Source organism: Stegostoma tigrinum, chromosome 5 (genome assembly GCF_030684315.1).
Source record: "Stegostoma tigrinum isolate sSteTig4 chromosome 5, sSteTig4.hap1, whole genome shotgun sequence".
Lineage (NCBI taxonomy): Eukaryota > Metazoa > Chordata > Chondrichthyes > Orectolobiformes > Stegostomatidae > Stegostoma > Stegostoma tigrinum.
In genome coordinates this window covers 94,728,840-94,749,342 of record NC_081358.1, presented here as the reverse complement: position 1 = coordinate 94,749,342, position 20,503 = coordinate 94,728,840, and the positions used below count along the sequence as shown (strand labels likewise).

Here is a 20,503-nt window from a genome sequence, read left to right as displayed (position 1 = left end):
AACAGCAATCTACAGGATGTCAGCACCTCTGGCAAAGCTGACATTATTACCTCCTTTCCCTGTAGAAAGTGGGGATACTAACAATTTTTACTGCTGAGTTGCTTGCTAGACAATTTCACAGGTCAGTTAAGACTCAAGCTCTTTGACGTGAGGTTGGGGACTCCAATCACTAAAAAGTTACAATGTTAAAGTTTAAATTTTCTTCCTGAATGGACATTAGTGAATAAATTTGACAGCTTCATTACCACTCTTTCTCATAGCAGCTTTACATTTTCAGATTTTTAACTGTACTCAAATTCTCAAATTGGCGTATTGGGATATGATATCCCATTCTCTGGATCTCCCAGTTTAGTAACATAACTTTTACTCAACTATACACATATCTTTGATTTTCTGACTCTTACCAACAGAACTGGAGTTACCCATTTTAGGTGAATAATTGCATTCACCCATCTCCCACTTCACAAACCAATCCAAGGAATGGCAAGAAGCAGTGAAATCCTAATGCTCAGCACATTTGTTATCAAGTATTTTGTTGAATGATGAAAAGCAATTAATTTTACAATAATTTTCACTAAATGCTGTAACATCCAGGCTTTATACAGCTTTGGACTTAACTAAATAAGCAGCAGCACTAGTGATCTTGCAATATGAAATATATCCTCTAAAACCTCTCTTCCCCCATATATGCACACACATCATGGCTTGCCTGTTCACTGTAGATCTGTGCAGCAATACCTGCCCACCTTTAGTACGGTAGACCAGGCTGTTGGGTTTAAATTTTCCCTCTTTGGTGACTTTCCCATATCTCAGCTACAAAGCAAAAAAGAGAAAAAGAAACAAGCTAGTTAAACAGGTTAGCCAGTCTACAGTTCAAGAGGTAGGAACAGGTGCTAACTGGTCAGCCCTTTAAGCCCGTTCCATCATTCCGTTAGACCTCAATCAATTAGTAACATCAGTAACACATTGCCTTTGGGGAGATTTTCAGATTTTCTTTGTGGCTTAAGAAGACGCCTCCTTTCACTCTCAAATGATGCTGTTCTAATTTCTGAGTTGCATCTGCTTAACGTTCCTTCTTTCACAAAAGGAAATAGCTTACCTCCATTTATCCCATCAAATACCTTTAACATCTAAAATATCTCAATTTGATTATCTCTCAGTCTCCTAAACACAAGTAAATAAGTCAAATGTATGCAAATTTGTCTTCCTTGTATCATTTTCACTTGTTTCTTTTGCTAAACCAAACAAATATCAGACATCAGTTTTCTCCTCTTCAAAGCAAACATCATAGCTACTTCTGAACTCAGTCAAACTGGAGAACGGACCAAAGACAGGAACACTAGATATTTTCCTTCTTCTGTTATCCAAGATCACTGTCAGCCCTAATCAAACTTATCCAGTATACACTGTGTCTCCTATTCATTAGGAAAGTTACATTTAGCCATTGAGCCTAAATATGCTAATACTCAAAAGTAACTGTATAGTTGGTTAACTCTGGCATTCAGCCTTGGTGGAGATTTCTTTTAGCTTAATGTTAGGAAGATCAAAGGGACTGCCAGTTTCAACTCCACCTATACATTCTGCTCCCTTGTCAAGGATTCATTCATTGATGCATCTATATATACAAGTTAGAAACAGCAGATGAGCATTTGCACCATGTAATAAGATCACTAACAATATTTTCACCCCTTGCTTAGCAACAATCTACCCACCTCTGCCTTAAAAATATCAAAGACCCTGGTACCATCATCTTTTAAGGAAAACAGCCCCAAAGACTTGTGTCCCATATAGAAAGAAGTCCTCATCTATTTAAATGGACAAGCCCCTATTTTTAAATAGTGATCTTTAGCTCTAGATATCCTTACAAAAGGTTTCATCCTACTCCTCAGCATTACACACAATGAAATCACTCATAATCTTCATCACAAGTTTAAAACCTTACATCCTTTCTATCATTGACTGATCACTTGACCTTCTTTTATGTTGTCGCTCCATTACTGTACCAACAAACACAGAACAGTACAGTACAGTACAGGAAGAGGCCCTTCAGCTCACCAAGACTATGCCAACTATGATGCCTTTCTAAACGAAAAACTTTCTGCCTCTACGTGATCAATGTATCTGTCAAAATGCTTCTTAAATGTTGCTTTAGTATCCGCCTCCACCACCTCCTCTAGCAGCACATTCCAGGCACTTAGCCAATCTGTGTGTAAAATCCTGCTTCTCACATCTTTACTTAACTCCTCTTATCTTAAACCCATGCCCCCTAGTAATTGACATTTCTACCTTTGGGAGAAATATTCTAACTATCCATATTATCCATGCTTCTCAATTCTGTTAACTTCTATCAGGTTGCCCCTCATCCTTTGACATTCAAGCAAAAACAAACCAAGTTTGTCCAATCTCTCCTCATCGCTAAAATCCTACTAAATCATTTCTGTACCCTCACCAAAGCCTCCACATCCCTATGGCAATGTGGTGACCAGAAATGTACGTAGTATTCCACATATGGCCTACTAAGGTTTTATATAGCTGCAACATGACTTGCCAATTTTTATGCTCTTATACCTCGAATGAAGAAGGTAAGCAAACTATATGCCTTCTTCCTCTCAAACTGTACTACTTCACATATCTCTGCATTAAGTTTCATTTGTCATATGTCTACCAATTTTCCACAGCCATTCTCAGTTCTATTGATATTTGCACTATGCTCTTCCAAGTTCACAGTATTTTCATGTTGAGTCTTCTGCAAATTTTGAAATTATGTCCTGTACACCCAAGTCCAGGTTATGAATACGGATCAAGAAAAGCTTGTCATCCTGATGTCAAGTTGAAGAACCTCAATGTATACCTTTCAGACCAAAAAACAACACAATTGTTCATTATTACTATTTCCTGTCACTCAGAGTTGTATCCATGCTGTTACTGGTTGCTTTATTACAAGCCCTTTATTTTTTCTGACAAACCTGTTACATGGAACTTTATTATTTGTCTTTTGGAAGTCCCTGTGTAGAACATCACAGCTTTCTCACAAAAAAAAACACAACTTGCCTTCAAAAATCTATACTTGCTCTTCTTAATTAATCCACATTTAAGCATATGAATGTTAATTTTATCCAATTATCATTTCTAAATGCTTTCCCATCACTGGAGTCAAATTGACTAGTCACTAGTTGCCGTGTTGATCTTGAAGTCTGTCTGAACAAAGCTATTACAATTGCAATAGTCCATTCCACTTGCACCACCCCCAGCAACTCGGGAAAAATTACAACTTCAGCTAATTCCTTTGCAATTTCTCTCAATATCTTTAGATGTACCTGGTCTGACCCTAGTGAGTGAACTTTAAATACAGACTTTTCTAATAGCTCCTCTGTCAATTTTCAGTCCATTCAATGTCTCAACTCTGCCCTCTTAACTATAACTTGGCAACTACTTTTTACAATTAGGATTTACTTTTGAATTAATCCAGTCCTATTTTCTAGCATTTAGGCCATATACCTCTAAACCCTTCCCAAGCATATATGCATCCAGATGCCTTTTAAATGTTGTAACTGTACCAGCCTCCACCACTTCCTCTGACAGCTCATTCCATACATACACCACCCTCTGTGTGAAAAAGTTGCCTCTTAGGTCCCTTTTAAATCTTTCCCCTCTAACCTTAAACCTATGCCCTCTAGTTTTGGCCTCCCCAGATCCTAAGGGAAGACCTTGTCTCTTTACCCTCTCCATGGCCCTCATGATTTTATAAACCTCTATAAGGTAACTCCTCAGCCTCCTACACTCCAGGTATTGTTTCTCCCAAACAGCAGTACATGTGGGCCTTCAAGTACTTTACAGATAGATGCAGATAGGTCCTTGACTAAGAAGAATGCCAGACGAAATCTGGGTAGGTGGGAATATGGAGTTGACGCCACAATCAGATCAGCCGTGATCTTACTGAACGGTGGAGCAGCTGGATGTCCTACTCCTGTTTCTAATGCTAATGCTCAGTTATTTCTTGGTAAGGACAAGCACCAAATGGTGGGCCATAGGGAAGGGCTTGTTCCTATGTTTTACTGTCCTATGTTCTGTCCAACACAGACTTAATTTTTAGTTTTCTACCTCCATGCATTAGTCCCTTTTTGGTCACTATTCAGTACCAGTCCACCTTTCAAGACTAATATGCATTAAAATGACTATCAGACTCTGTTCGTTAGCTTGAAGTCTCTTCTCATACAATCACCTTGCTTCTCACTAACTTCTTTATTCCCCCCATGAATGTTCATGCCCCAGCTCTACCATGCTTCCTTCCTTAATGGTTCAGAAAAACGCTGATTGGAAAGTTCTCCTGAAGACACCATAAACTCCACTCCCTGCCTTTTACAAAGTTACTACTTTCTATATCTCTCCTCTTTCTCAACTTAGCATTCAATTCCTTATAAAAACTCGTGACCTTTCTTTATATTAAATGATAGTTCACAAATGTAAGTAATTACTGTACTTACATCAAACTAAATCATGCCTGAATTTGAGGCTTCTCTTTCTCACCTGGATGAGGTTAGGGTATAGGCCAGCCAACAGCACACCTTTAATCAACTCTTCCTCCCCACTGTACTGGTTGCACAAGGAGTAGGAACGCGTGCAATCTGAAGGATTCGACACCAGGAATGCATTGTAAACATTTTCAGAGAATTGCAGAATTAATCCTGGAACAACACAGCACAGGCAGTCTCAAGTTAGTGTATGAAAATAATGAGTAAAAATGTTTATATTTATGTTGCAGAATTAAAATCTGAATTAAACATGTTAAAATGACTAAACCTAAGAGTGACATAATGAAAACAGAAGCTAATTTATTACAAACATTCCAAACTTAGGTAGAGGAGGTAGTCTGTACAGGCAGCTTTGACAGCCTGTCTTTTTAACCCCATACTTCCATCGCATCATTCTACACCTTTCAGTACTCAGCTTTACAGTTGCAGCTGTACCCACATTCAACACTTACAGTCATAGAGATGTACAGCAGGGAAACAGCCGGTCCAACTCATCCATATGACAAGATATCCTAAATTAATCTGGTCCCATTTGCCAGCATTTAGCCCGTATCCCTCTAATTCCTTCCTATGCATATATGCATCCAGATACTTTTTAAATGTTGTAATTGTACCAGCCTCCACCACTTCCTCTGGCAGCTCACTCCAAACACGGACCACCTTCCGTGAAAAAGTTGCCTCTTAGGCCCCTTTTAAATCTTCCCCCTCTCATCTTAAACCTATGCCCTCTGGTTTTGGACTCCCACATCCCAGGGGAAGACCTTGTCTATTTAACCTATCCATGCCCTTCATGGTTTTATGAACCTCTATAAGGTTACCCCTCAGGGTCTGACACTCCAGGGAAAATAGCCCCAGCTTATTCAGCCTCTCCCTATAGCACAATCTGTCCAAATCTGGCAACATCCTTGTAAATCTTTTCTGAAACCTTTGTAGTTTCACAACATCCTTCCTTTGACAGGGAGACCAGAATTGCATGCAGAATTCCAAAAGTAGCCTCACCAATGTCCTATACAGTCGTAACATGGCCTTCTCAACTCCTGTCCTCAATGCACCAACCAATAATGGCAAAAACACTAAATGCCTTTTTCACTTCCTTTCTCCTATCATGTGAGTCAAATTTCAAGGAACAATGAACCTGCCCTCCGAGGTCTATTTGTTCAGCAACACTCCTCTGGGCCTTACGTTAAGTGTATAAGTCCTGCCTGATTTGTATGTCCAAAATGCAGCACCTCATATTTATCTAAATTAAACTCCATCTACCACTTCTCAGCCCAATGGCCAAACCAATCAAGATCCCATTGTATTCTGAGAGTCTTTCGTTATCCACAACACTTACAATTTAATGTCACCTGCAAACTTACTAATCATACCTCCTATGTTCAAATCCAAATCATCCATATAAATGGGGAGTCAATGGCCAAGTGGTATTATCACTGGATAGGTGATCCAGAATCCCAGATAATGTTCTGGAGACCAGGGTTCAAAACCCGCTACAGCAGACAGTGGAAGTTGAAATCAATAAACATATGGAATTACAAATCTAATGATGACCATGAATTCAGTGTCGATTGTCCAGAAAAATCCATCTGGTTCACTGATGTCCTTTAGGGAAGGAAACTGCCATCTTTGCCTGGTCTGGCCTACATGTGGCTCCAGACCCACTGCAATGTGGCTGACTCCTAACTGCCCTCTTGGCAATTAGAGATGAGCAATAAATGCTTGCTAGCCAGCAACACCCTCATCCCATGAACGAATAAAGAAAAAGAATGATGAAAAGCATTGGACCCAGCACTGATCCTTGTGGTACACCATTTGTCACAAGTCTCCAGTCTGAAAATCAAATGAAGGGTCTAGGCTCGAAACATCAGCTTTTGTGCTCCTGAGATGCTGCTTGGCCTGCTGTGTTCATCCAGCTTCACACTTTGTTATCTTGGATTCTCCAGCATCTGCAGTCCCCATTATCTCTCTCCCCTCTGTCTTTTACTTTTGATACATTTCTGTATCCAATTGGCTAATTCTCCCTGTACTCCATGTGATCTAACCTTGCTAACCAGACTACCATGAGGAACCTTGTCAAACGCCTTCCTGAAGTCCATATAGATCATGTCCACTGCTCTGCCCTCATCAATCCTCTTTGTTATTTCTTCAAAAAAAAACTCAATTAAGTTAGTGAGACATGGTTTTCCACACACAAAGCCACATTGACAATCCCTGTACAACCTCAACATGACATCCCAACTTTAATACTGAAAGGTCTGAGTAATGAAGGCAAACGTGCTAAATGCCTTCTTCAGCACCCTGTTTACATATGACGTAAACGTCAAAGAATTATGTACCTGAACTCATAGGTCTCTCTGCTCTACAATGCTACCTTTACTTTTAATTGTATAAGCCCTGCCCTTGTTTGTTTTACCGAAATGTAATAACTTGCATTTATCCAAATTAAACTCCATCTGCTACTCCTCAGCCCATTCACACAATCAATCAAGATTTCTTTGTAATCTTTGATACATTCTTCACTGACCACTATACTACCAATCTTGGTGTCATCAGCAAATTTACTAACCATGCTGTCTATATTCTTATCTAAATCATTTTTAAAAATGACAAACAACACTGGATCCAGCACTGATCCATGTGGAACACTGCTGATAACGGGTCTCCAGCCCAAAAAAAAACTCTCTACCACCACTCTGTCTTGTGCCATTAAGTCAGTTTTGTATCCAATTGGCGAGCTCACCCTGAATCCCATGTGATCCAACTTTATTAATTAGTTTATCATAAAGATCCTTGCCAAAGGCTTTACTGAAGCCCATGTAAACAGCATCAACCGCTCTGCCCTCTTCAATCATTCTGGTTATTCCCTCAAAAAACTCAATCAAGTTTATGAGACAAGATTCCCCTCAAACCATGCTGACTATCTCTAAGAGAATAAAATGTGAGGCTGGATGAACACAGCAGGCCAAGCAGCATCTCAGGAGCACAAAAGCTGACGTTTCGGGCCTAGACCCCGTAACCTGACTATCCCTAAGCGTTCCTTGCCTCTCCAAATACATATAAATCCTATCTTTCATAATCATGTCCAACAACTCAGCAACCACTTAAGTCAGAGGAGGAATCTATCTTGTGAAGTTGTTTTAGGATTTTCATAGAATCCCTACAGTGTGGAAAACAGGTCCTACGGCCCAACAAGTCCACTTCGACCCTCAGAGCATCCCAACCAGACCATTCCACTATAACCCACCTAATCTACCTTGAACACCATGGGCAATTTAGCATGACCAATCCACCCAGCCTGCACATCTTTGGTCTGTGAAAGGAAACCAAAGCACCTGGAGGAAACCCATGCAGACATAGGGAGAATGTGCAAACTCCACACAGACAAGTCACCCGAGGATGGAATTGAATCCGGGACTCTGGCACTGTGAGGCTACAGTGCTAACCACTGAGCCACCGTGCCACCCCATTTTATGTGTTTCAATACAATGACCTTTAATAATTTTTCTAAACTCCAATAGGTAAAAGCTCAATTTGTGCAACCTTTCTTTGTAAACTAAACCCTTCATCCCAAGAATGAATCCTCTCCGAATTGCTCTCAGTGCACTTAAATGTTTTTTCAAATATGACAACAAAAAATATACTTAATATTCCAGATGTAGTCACAAAAAGGCCTGGAAGAACTCTACTAAAATTTATTTTTATGTTCATGACTCCATAGATTCTAGAACAGTTCACAAGGATTGGAAAACAGCAAGATTAAGCTCATTATTTAAGAAAGAAGGAAGACAGCAAACAGGTAGCAAATAGGACAGGCAGCCTATAGGAAAAATGCCATAATCTATTGCTAGAGACATGGCGACAGAAAACTTTGAAATTCATAGTATGATTAAGCAGAGTCATTGCAGATTTAAGAATGTGTTTGATAAACCTGTTAACAATGCAACTGGTCAGATAGATAAGGGGAACCAGCCAAGGGAGTGAATTTTGAATTTAATTAAAGCATTTGATATAAGCTCTGAAGAAGATTATTGTAGAAAATTAAAGATTGAATGTAACAAATTAGCCTGTATTGAGGTTAACGGGTATAAAACTGAGTTGGAATAAATGAGTCATTTTCAGATTGTCAGGCTGCAACATTCAGGGGAGCAGAAAAATCAGTAGTTAAACCTCAGACATTTACAATTTATATTAAAAATTTGGATGAGGGAACTGAGTGTAAATATTCAAGTTTGCTGAAAATATCAGATTAGGTGGGCAAGTAAGTAGTAACATATATACCAAGACGAGACACCGAGATTTGGGCAGGTTCAGAGAACATGCAAGAACACAGCAGATGGAATACAATCCGGAAAAATTGAAAATTATCCAAATAGTAGGTTTTGAATTATGAGAAACAAGGAAATGTTTGCAATGAGAAAACAAACCTAGGTGTCCTTGCATACAAATCTCAGTACATTCATACACAGGTATATCAAATGATTAAGGAAGGAAAAGATTTGTGAGGTTTTGTTGTCAGTGTTGGAGCATGAGTAAAGAGGTTAATTGCAAATATTTAGGTTTTGATGGAAAAAATCTTGGGGCATAGTGGTAGTGACTCAACCTCTGAGCTAGAAGACTGTAGTTCAGGTCCCACTAGTTCCAAGGTGCGTCACAACATGTCCAGACAGATTGATTAAAAATACTTAGCAGGTACTGATCAGACTACACTTGAAGTAATATATGCAATTTTGGCCTCCTCACAAAAGGAAGGATATATTTGCCCCAGGAGTAATGAAACAGATTTATTAGACTGTATCTGTGATGAGGAGATTGTAGCCTGAGCAGAAATTGGTAGACTAGTTCCGTATTTCCTGTAGTTTAGAAAGACAGGTAACCTAAATGAATCATATGAAAAATCTTAAGGTTTTTGTCAAGTTGGGTGCTCAGAAAATTCTCCCTCTGACTGGGAAGTTTAGAGCAGGGGTCACAGTATTAGAATAAGGGGTCAGTCAGTATGGATGGAGTTGAGGTAAATATCACTTAAAGCATTATGAATCTTGGGAATTCACTAGCTCAGAAAGCCACAGTTCTTTAATCACTGGGTAAAATCAAGATAGACGTTAAATAGATTTTTCAGTACCATGTCAATTAAGGGATAAGCAGATAGTGTGGAGGCTTGAGTTGAGGCAGCAGATGAGCCATGGTCTTATTGAATGAGAAAAGGCACAAAGGATCAATGGTCTACACTCCAGCTCTTCTGTTTTTAGGAAATTAATTGCTCCAATGCTAACCTGTATACTTGTGGCTGTGCAACCTACCGTGAATGAAGCGGAGGCTTGGGGCGTACAGCATGTTCCCTTCCAGGTATTCTTTCTTGCAGTCTGCGGCCCTCTCCTGCAGAACTTTCTTCCAGCCTTCAACAGCTTTAATAAAAGCTATATGATCACTTCGGCTGTCCCCACTCAGACGTGCTTTAGCCTAAAGAACAAGGCAGAACCTGGATTTGTACAGCGACTTGGAAATACTAGAGAAGCTGGATAATTCTGGGACGATCCCCATACTAATCAAGAACATATCTATATCTTAAACACCATGTCTTGGCCTCTACAGCCCTCTGCAGCAATGAATTCTACACATTAACTACTCTGTGACTGAAGAAATTTCTCCTCATCTCAGCTCTAAAGGGTCATCCCTTCACTCTGAGGTTATGCCCTTAGATCCAAGTTTCTCCCATTTGTGGATAAGTCTTGTCCATGTCCACTCTATACAAGCATCTCAGTACTCTAAGTTTCAATTAAGCCAAGGTCCACGACCGCTCCTCAAATGACAAGCCCCTCATTCCTGGGATAAATCATGTAAATTACCCCTGGACACCCTCCGATGCAAGCACAACCTTCCATTGATACAGGGCCCAAAACTGTTCACGATGATCCAAATGTGGTCTGACCAGATGCTTATATACAGCCTCAGAAGTACATTCTTGATCTTGTTTTCTAGGTCTCTTGAAATGCATGCCAACATTGCATTTGCCTTCCAAACTGCCAAAGTGAACCTACATAACCTCAACAGAATCCTGAATTTGTACTCCCAAGACCCTTTTGTTCTTCAGACTTCTGAAACCTTTCCACATTTAGAAAATAATCCATGCCTCTATTCTTCCTATCAAAGTGCATAACCTCACATTTTCCCACTGTTATCCATCTGCCATTTTGCCCATTCTCTTAGCTTGTCCAAATCCTTCTGAAGCCTCTCCACCTTGTCAACGCTGCCTGCCCCTCCACCCATTTGTGTAATCTACAAATTTGGCAACAATGCCCCCAGTTCCTTTGTCTAGATTGTTAATGTACAACGTGAATTCTTGCAGTTCAATCAAATAATAGTCACGCCCCGTAAGATTCCTTCACTTTGAGCTCCCTAATCAAGTCTGCTCCATTACACATCAAATCCAAAATTGCCTGTTCCTAGTGGATTCTACCACAACCTGCTCCAAAACAACCATCTCAGAGACACTCCACAAATTCCTTTTCCTGAGATCCACTAATCTAACTTTTTCAGTCCACCTGTGCATTAAATTTCCCCATAATTATTGTAATAGTGCTTTTCTCATGTGCCTTTTCTATCTCCTGGCTTATTTTCTTCCCTACCTCCTGAACTCAGTAGGAAAATATAATTGATCAAATTATAGCTTTAACTACATCCAAGAAATCAGAAGCAAATACCGCAGGGAAGATCATTCAGGTGATTTTAAATGATGCAGCTAAACCCCTAGCTATGTTAAAGTTCACAGGAGGCACAAACTCTTTTGCTGAAAGATTTAGTTTCTCTCCAGAGTTCAAAGACAGATGAAGCGTTACTAAACAGCATTAGTGGACAGCATATCCTGGTTTCATGTTACAAAGTGCAATTAGAGTGTGACTTAATATCTGGACTTCTGGTAGTAGTAAAGAAATTATGAATTGCTGGATGGAGTGGACAGAGTTGACTACTCCTGGAATGGCAGCTCACAGTGAATCTCAGGTTGAAGGACTTCTGAAGTGCTATTATATTGTAAATGGAGTTCTGATGAGTAAGTGGAGATTTCCTCAGATCTGCACACACACAAAAACCACATGCACAAACACACACACACCATAAACATATGCACACACCTCAAATATATTTGTAATCTACATATTTAGCAACTATGCCCTCAATTCCTTCATCCAGATCATTAACATACAGTGTGAACTGTGGTAGTTTAATCAAATAATGGTCACTGCCCTGTAAGGTTCACCTTAAGCTCCCTAATCAAGTCTGCTCCATTTCACATCAAATCTAGAATTGCCTGCTCCTGGTGGATTCTACAACAACTTGCTTCAAAACAACCATTTCAGAGAGATACATACACCCATATTGCGTATGTGTTGGAAGTGCATCGGAGCAGTTCAAAGGAGGTTTACTTGATTGTTTTTATATCCAAGTACTTTAGATGCTTGAAATCTAAAATAAAAAACAAGTACTGAAGAAACTCATCAGGTTTGGCAGCAGAGGGGAGAGGAACAAAGTCCAATATAACTTTGTCAGAACAGAACAAGGTTGGAAAATAATGGTTTTCATACTATTGATAAATAGGGAGGAGAAATGAACGAAACAAATAGTAAACACATCCAGAGCAAAAGACATCAGGGCTGCTAATGTTACTGGAGGATAAATACTGCTACAGAATTGGTGCTGAAAGTTTGAATAATTGAAACTAAGTTGGTTTTGCTGCGAGAAAGCAATCCCATGTAAACAAGATATCATTGCGGGGCAGGGGTATGCGCAAGGGTGTTGTTGTTTGGGTGGACACCACACAGGGACAGTAATCAAAATAGCAGAGTGTATTCAAACTCAGAAATTCCTGAACTTAACACTGAGTCTTGAGGCTGTAAGGTGCTTAAGCAGAAAATTAGGTCCTATTCCTCCAGCTTGCACTAAGTTTCATTGGCACACTACAGGCCTAAGACGGAAAGGAGATTAGCATGAGGTTACTGCAAGATTACTACATTAAGACTTACAATAAGTGGGTTGTCTTATGAGAAAAGGTTCAACAAACTGGGTTTATTTTCCCTTTCCTTTCAAACAATGTTGCAATAAATACTTGACTGGGTGAAGGAAGTGAATGCCTATAGCCAAGTTTGTGATGACACAAAAATTGGTGGGATGCAAGCGGTAAGGTTGACAAAGAGGGATTATAGACAGAATAAGTGAGCAGTCATAAACCTGTCAGATTGAACATATGTGGGTAAATGTGAAACAATGCACTTTGACAGAGGAGCTGAACATTAAGCCAATACACAGCGGGATTTGGAGACATTGTGTATAAATCATAAAAGCTTACATCAAAATTCAATAGGTAACTGGAAAGGCAGATGGAGTAGCAGCCTTTAGATCAAAATGAATGGACTATAACGAAAAGGAAAATCTTGCCAAAACTATATCAAGAACTTGTTAAACCAAGAATATTCTGAATAGTTTTAGTCTCCTGTCCCAAGAAAAGATGTGCTAGCATTCGAGGCAGTCCACAGAAGTTTCACTGGGTTGATCCCAGGCATGGAGAGATTTTCTTATCAGGACAGGGTCAGGCTGTACTCATTAAAAAGAATGAGAGACAACCTTATTGAAACATACAAGATTCTTAGGTAGTAATGTGAGAAGGCAGCTGCAGAAAGGTTGCTTCCCCTTGTGGAAGAATCTAGGTCCAGAGGGAATAATCTTAAAATAATGCATTACCCATTTAAGAAAGAGATGAGGAGGAATTTCTCCTCTCAACGGGTGGTAGATAATTCTTTATTTAATTCTTTATTGCAGAGGACTGTAGAGGCTGGGTCATTGCTAAGGTTGATAGGCTTTTAATTACTAACAGAATCCATAGCCCTGGGGGAAAAGGCAGGGAAGCAGAGGTGAGGTTTATCATATTAGCAATTAACTCATTGAATGGCGGAGCTTGTGCACAGAGGCAGTTTTTATTAAAGAGTGTTATAAAAGAGGTGGGCGGCACGGTGGTTTAGTGGTTAGCACTGCTGCTTCACAGTGCCAAGGACACAGATTCAATTTCAACTGAGCGACTGTCTGGGTGGAATCTGCACCTTCTCCCCTTGTCTGTGTGTGTTTCTGCTGGGTAGTCTAGTTTCCTGCCACATTTGAAAGATGAGCAGGTTAGGTGGATTGGCCATGCTAAATTGACTGTAGTGTGCATGGATGGTAGGCTAGCTGAATTAGCCACAGTAAATGCAGGATGAAGCATATAAAGCATTGGAAAGCAAACAGAGTTGGAAAAAAAAATCATTCCTTCATCAACTCCGTCAAACCATACCTTTAAGTAAGCCTATACCTACATGCCATCACGATTAAGGAAATACGTTGATATACTTACAGGGTTAACGGAAAGATTCTTGGCAGCGTGGAGGAGCAGTGGGATCTCGGTGTTCATGTCCACAGCTCCCTATCCAGGTGGATAGAGTTGTTAAGAAGACAAATGGTGCGTTAGCTTTCATTAATAGAGGGACTGAGTTCAAGAGCCGTGAAGTTTTGCTCCAGCTTTACAAAAGCCGGATTCGGTCTAGAGCGTTGTGTCCAATTCTGGTCGCCTCATTACAGGAAAGATGTGGAAGCATTGGAAAAGCTGCAGAAGAGATTTATCAGGATGTTGCCTGGAATGGAGGGAAGGTCTTACAAGGAAAGGTTGAGAGAGCTAGGGCTTTTCTCTTTAGAACGACCAAGTGTGAGAGGTGACTTGATAGAGGTGTACAAACTGATCAGAGGTATAGATAGAGTAGACTTTTTACTAGGGTTAAGGTAGCTATTATGAGGTGACACAGTTTTAAAGTGAGTGGAGGTAGATATCAGGGAGATGCCAGAGGTAGATTCTTTACTCAGAGACTGGTAGGGGCGCGGAATGCATTGCCAGAGAGGGTAGTGGAGTCAGTCTCATGAAGGGCATTTGAGCAGCTATTAGATAGGCAGATGGATGATAGTATAAGGTGGCGGTGGAGGTTAGACAGACCTTAGGTTTAGGGTAAAAGTTTGGCACAACATCGTGGGCCGAAAGGCCGGTACTGTGCTGTACTGTTCTGTTCTAAGTTCTATACTACATTCCACATCACCATAACAAGAAAATAACAAAATAAACGCTCAGATACATTTGCATGATTTCTTTTCATACCTTCACAACCTCAGTCCTGTTCAGCAAACTGTTCACAAATGGATCTCGAGTCAGACATGCAACAACAGCTAATACAGGGGACAGACAGCGGAAAATGGAGGCCATGACAATTGCCTTGGCCAGCCTGGGGTCTGTGGAGATGTGGGCCAGGCGCTGTCCAAGGAAAGTGAGAGATTCTTCTTCATCGAGTACCCCTGCAGTAAGACAGGAAGGGAGATATAGTGGCAAATTTAGCTCATGCATTTCTCTTGGTAACTCTACGAAACCCAGATATTATTTAAGTGTGTTGGGTCTGATAATACGAATTAATGATCCTTCCATTTGCAGCATTAGCATGAAGAATTTCTTTGCTTTCGGTTGTGGAACACACTGACAAAAACACAGCTTATTATCTTAAATTTCCTTACTAGACCCTACAATGTATGAGAAATTTCCAGACAAACTTGTACACACCTGACATTCAAACCCTCTTGAAGATCTCATTGTCCCTTCATTGAGGTGAATTTCAGTATCCCAATTCTGGCAGAGATCCAGACTCAGGACGGACGAGAGATTCAAATTTGGTCCTATAGCTCAGCACAGCTTAGGAATGCATCTGCACTTACTAACTTACATAGCAAAAATGTTCCTTTTGAATTAATCTGTAGTTGAAAACCAAATTGCAGTCACAAAAGTCACTCAAAGCATGTTGTGATATGATAGGAGAAAGACCATATCATTCAAAAGCTGTACTGGTGGCAGTGAACTTAGGAACAACATACTGACTTGGCAGTGGGAACTCGGCACGGTTATTCAGGACCCTAATTTCAATCAACACACTGCAAAGAGAATTTTATTTTACAGTTATATATGTGCTCAACTGGTTTCATTTTACAGGAGTAAATGGGAGTCCTCTTGATGTTCAGACTAATTCTCGAGTACAACCTCAGTTCCCATTAGCACCGTCAAGACAAGCAGAATGTCACATTCTTCATGGCCAAAGGCTCAATGAACTCTGGAATGAGTTTCGTTTGTGTGGCTATGTCCTATCTGGCACTGCACACAACTGCATAAGGATCAAGTTTTTAGTGGGAACTCTAATCAACATTATTAAAACCAGCTCAGCACAGATTGTAAATTAAACCTGGGAAGCACCTGGCCAGTATGACTGAACAATTCCCGAAGTCGTCTGTGCTATTAAGGGTCAATGTACAGGCCTGCTTATGCAAGTTCTTTCAAAGACATGTTTGAAGATACTTGTAGCAACCTTCTCCAGTGGCAAATTTCCAAACCCCATCCACTCACCTAACTCCTGTAGTACCCGCACAGCCTCATTCACAGCTTTAGGATTTGGACTATTCATTGCTTTTGACAGAAAATCTGAAGCCTGAAAAATTAAAGCGGGGAGACCAAATTGTAAAAAAGACATTAAGGACTCAGTTTACATTTCCTCAAGTAGATAAAAATACTTGCATTTATCCAGCACTTTTCACAACCACCAGACATTCCCCAAGCACTTTACAGCCAATTAAGCATTTTTTGAAGTTTAGTCACTGTTATAATTCAGGAAATACAGAAATCAATTTCCACACAGCACATTTCCACAAACATTAATGTATTAATGATTAGACAATTGGTTATTGTGACAATTTAGAGGTAACTCCCATACACTTTTTCTGAAAGAGTATTGTGGATTCCTTGATGTCCCCTTGAATGTCCCGATAGGGCATCAGTTTATCATCTCGTGAGACAGTGCAGCACTGGAGTGTCAGACTTTATTATTTTGCTTGAGAGCTACACAGGGACATGAGCTTGGAATCTTCTGTTTCAGGCCCGGGAGACACTGGTAAAAATTATTTTACCATATATCTGTACACAATATTACGGGGCTATATGGAAATAACTGATCTAGGTGAGAATGGGAGCTGCAGCAACACGCCTATGCCATGGCCTGAAAATTCAACCACAATACCTTTCAAGATCATCATCAGATTTAATTGAGAAACACAAATTATAATATTGGTTCCTGCAGATGACATTGGAGAGAGACAGAGCTAACACTGTCAATCCAAGGTCACTCTTCGGAACAGAAGGGAGGTGGGAAAGTACTTCACAGCCGTTTCTCAGGTTTCACCTCAATCTAATCTCCTTATTCTCTTCTAACTTTCCATTTACCAATATTTATCTAATTGCTAAGTTATTATTGGTTTTGCTACCACTGTTTCTAGTTGGGCATTTTTCTTGTCTTCAAGAACCTTCTGCAACAAAAAAACTCTAATCTTTGCTTCGCATGGGGGAGATGTGGTCTCCTTCGATGGTAAATAATGCAGAAACCCTACAAAATATGTAGTGGAGAGCCATTGGCATTCAGTTATCAGAACAGTCTGAACAAGTTGAGGCTTTGTACTGTAGAAAAAGAGTGACATGTGATATTTTATTAAGTTATAAAGAGTTGTCACATGGATAGTCATGCTAGATAGATTAGGGAGTTCCAGGGATACATATATAACTTAAGTGACCACAGAACTATGTGAGAGGTACTGCATCACACAACTGTCAACTTCTGTAATGAGCTGACAATACACTGTGAGCTAATTCACAATAGGTATTCAAAGGAGATTCAATGTGACCAAGAGAAATTCATTTTATGTGATAACTAAAACTTGGGGCATGTCTCCAGCTACTTGAACACCTTTTAGGGTCTGAAGAAGGCAAAGGTCCCAAATTGGCCGCCTTTTTTTAGCTTGAGGTTTCCGCTTCTCCAAGGAAATTGTAGTGTGGGTGGGGTCATAACACACACACACACACAAACACAAACACACAAGAACAGGAATGGGCCCTTGCTAGCCTTATTAAAATTTGGTATTTAATTAAATCATTAAATGGATCTGGGTCACATATCAGTTACCACCAATGGCTCAACACCCATTTACGAAACATAATTCCTTTGATCTTAATCCTAAAAATTTCAGCTGTCCCAGCACCAACAGCCGTTTGGAATATGGTTTTCTGATTTCCATGAGCCTTCAGGTGAATTTAACTTACGAATGGGGCTCTGCATTTATTTAAAAAATGAACTAGAGGAAATTGTTCTGTTGTATTTACTCCACCAAACTCAATTTAAACACTTCAAATAATCATCCCTCAATGGTAAACTTAAAGATGTAACACCATGACAAGAGATCAGGTTCATTATGTGAGCCAGGCCTTTTCTGCTTTTTTTTTAAAAATGTTACTGCAGAAAGATCTCCCAAAATATTTTGTAACGGATGAATCAAAAACTAGACCCCAATTAATAGAAGAGATACTAGGAGAAACGGCCAAAAACTTGGCCAATGCTTTCCAATGGCACAACTGGTTCAAAACTGGAGACAGAGCAGCTGAGATTTGTCGAAATCAAACCAGAAGAAAGCAGTTCAATTGCATGTGCAAGGGAAAGTTTAGGGATTTTTTTGTCACAGAGAAGATTAAGATATCAGAAGGGCCAATCAGAAACAGTGGAAGCAAACCCAATAATAACTTAGAAAATTGCTGAATATTTGTGAAAGGAAATGTACAAAATAGTGAAGTGGGTGTAGACAGATGCAACCAGACTTCCTCAGTTTCTTCAGCACTTTGAATCAAAGGCAAACAGGTTGAACACCCTCTTCTGCAGCTGCAATCCTGCAGAAGAAGGATGAAAAGAATCATAAAAGGTAGTGAACCACTACGAACCGTAATGTCAGGAATGTGAACTTTGGACTGCACCACTATGTTCTCCAGAGGAGTACGCATGATTTCTGGGATTGGAAAATCATCCATTTTCTCCAGCCTCTCTTTGCTGAACAGATGGTAAGCCGTACCTGGCTGGCAGCGGCCCGCTCGCCCACGCCGCTGCCTCACATTTGATTTTGAAATCCAAACAGTATTGAGACACGAAACCTGCAACACAGAATTAAGCTCTACTACCCTGCAATAACATATTATAAGAGTTACATATTTTGAAAACTTCACATTCTCATATTGTCCTCGCTGCTATCTTTCATGCCCGTTCTCATTAAAACTATTACCCTCTCTCTCATGCTATATACTGCCTCAGTACAGCCCTCATCTCAGCTCCCACAAGGGACCACAGCCTGCAGCAGATATTGCAGAAAGATGATTTAACTACTCACTGCTAGAACTGACTCAATCACAAACAACCTAAGAAAATAAAACTGATGCTGAAAATCTTAAATAAAAACTGAAATGACTGGGAATACTTAACATGTCAGGCAGACTCTCTGTAGAAACAGGGTTAACATTTTAGATCTTTCATCAGAACTGGGTTAAGACAGAAATGTAATAACTTTTGAGTATGCAAAAAGGTTGCAACATATGGGTGTGTATGCAAGAGTCAGCTGCAGCCTACTCCAAAGTTGGCTGGTAACCACAGGGCCTGATCCTCAACTAAAAAGGAAAAACTTACTTGACATCAGCCTCATCAATCAACCTGTCAGATGCATCTACCCACGACAATATCAGAAAGAATCACAACTGCACAGCTATTGTGGAGATGAAGACATGTCTTCAAATCAAGGAAACCCACCATTGTATTGAAAGTGTTTGAGAAGTGCTCCCTCAAACAGTATACTTGCACCAATGTGCCAAATCGCTGTTCATTTTGCATTGGATTTGACCTGGTCATCAAGCGCCCTCTGCTGTGTGACTGAGGAATTCTCAAAGAAGGATTTTAAAAGGAACGTTTGCTTTGCTACTAGGCCACAGAAGGATACTGTAATACTCGTGTGCTTGCATGTGCTAATCAGTAAGCAAACAATGACTGTGTTAGCTCAGCCAGGCTCACTCATATCTCAATTACCTTCTGTACAGTGAAATGGCCACTGGATCACAATATAGGGACACATGCCAGGGAAATGCAAAGGTGGCAGATTTTGACTCAGGCAACTCGGAGACAGCTAACAGTCAGTTCTGATTATTTAGAAGGACATCAGAAGAGTTAAGATCAGAAAGCAGTGCTGCCATAAATAATCAAAGAAAACAAGCCACAATCTTGCACTTGCTCAGCCTTCAAGTGAGTAAACGCTTTCGATACTGCCATGACATGGTGGGGATCCTGAGCCACGCCAATGTTGAAAAGAATTGATGAGCAAATCACTTTAAGATTCAAGGTTACCAGAATTACGTTAAGTGAACATATGACAATACTGACAGGGCTCCACATGGACCTAAAAAATACAAAGGTCTAGCTTCAAACATATAAAACATATAGAACATCACAGCACAGTACAGGCCTTCGGCCCTCGACGTTGTGCCGACCTGTCATACCAATCTGAAGCCCATCTAACCTACACCATTCCATGTATGTCCATATGCTTGTCCAATGATGACTTAAATGTACCTAAAGTTGGCGAATCTATTACCGTTGCAGGCAAAGCGTTCCATTCCCTTACTACTCTCCAAGTAAAGAAACTACCTCTGACATCTGTCCTATATCTTTCACTCCTCAATTTAAAGCTATGCCTCCTCATGCTCGCCGTCACCATCCAAGGAAAAAGGCTCTCCCTATCCACCCTATCTAACCCTCTGATTATCTTATATGTCTCAATTAAGTCATCCCTCAACCTTCTTCTCTCTAACGAAAACAGCCTCAAGTCCCTCAGCCTTTCCTCGTAAGACCTTCCCTCCATACCAGGCAACATCCTAGTAAATCTCTGCACCCTTTCCAAAGCTTCCACGTCCTTCTTATAATGCGGTGACCAGAACTGTACGCAATACTCCAAGTGCGGCCGCACCAGAGTTTTGTACAGCTGCAGCATAACCTCTTGGTTCCAGAACTTGATCCCTCTAT

At 40.2% G+C, this 20,503-nt stretch overlaps 1 protein-coding gene across 2 annotated transcripts in view; it reads right to left on the bottom strand.

The window, feature by feature from the left end:
- dhx30 (DEAH (Asp-Glu-Ala-His) box helicase 30) overlaps positions 1 to 20,503 on the bottom strand; it is a 64,580-nt gene that overhangs the window by 8,333 nt on the left and 35,744 nt on the right. For both annotated transcript variants that reach the window (XM_048528797.1, XM_048528798.1), the window contains exons 12-17: positions 18,388 to 18,594; positions 15,979 to 16,060; positions 14,695 to 14,888; positions 9,830 to 9,989; positions 4,528 to 4,685; positions 710 to 813 (exon numbers count right to left, since the gene is read on the bottom strand). In XM_048528797.1, coding sequence (XP_048384754.1) covers positions 710 to 813; positions 4,528 to 4,685; positions 9,830 to 9,989; positions 14,695 to 14,888; positions 15,979 to 16,060; positions 18,388 to 18,594 — 905 coding nt within the window. The remainder of the gene's footprint in view (positions 1 to 709; positions 814 to 4,527; positions 4,686 to 9,829; positions 9,990 to 14,694; positions 14,889 to 15,978; positions 16,061 to 18,387; positions 18,595 to 20,503) is intronic.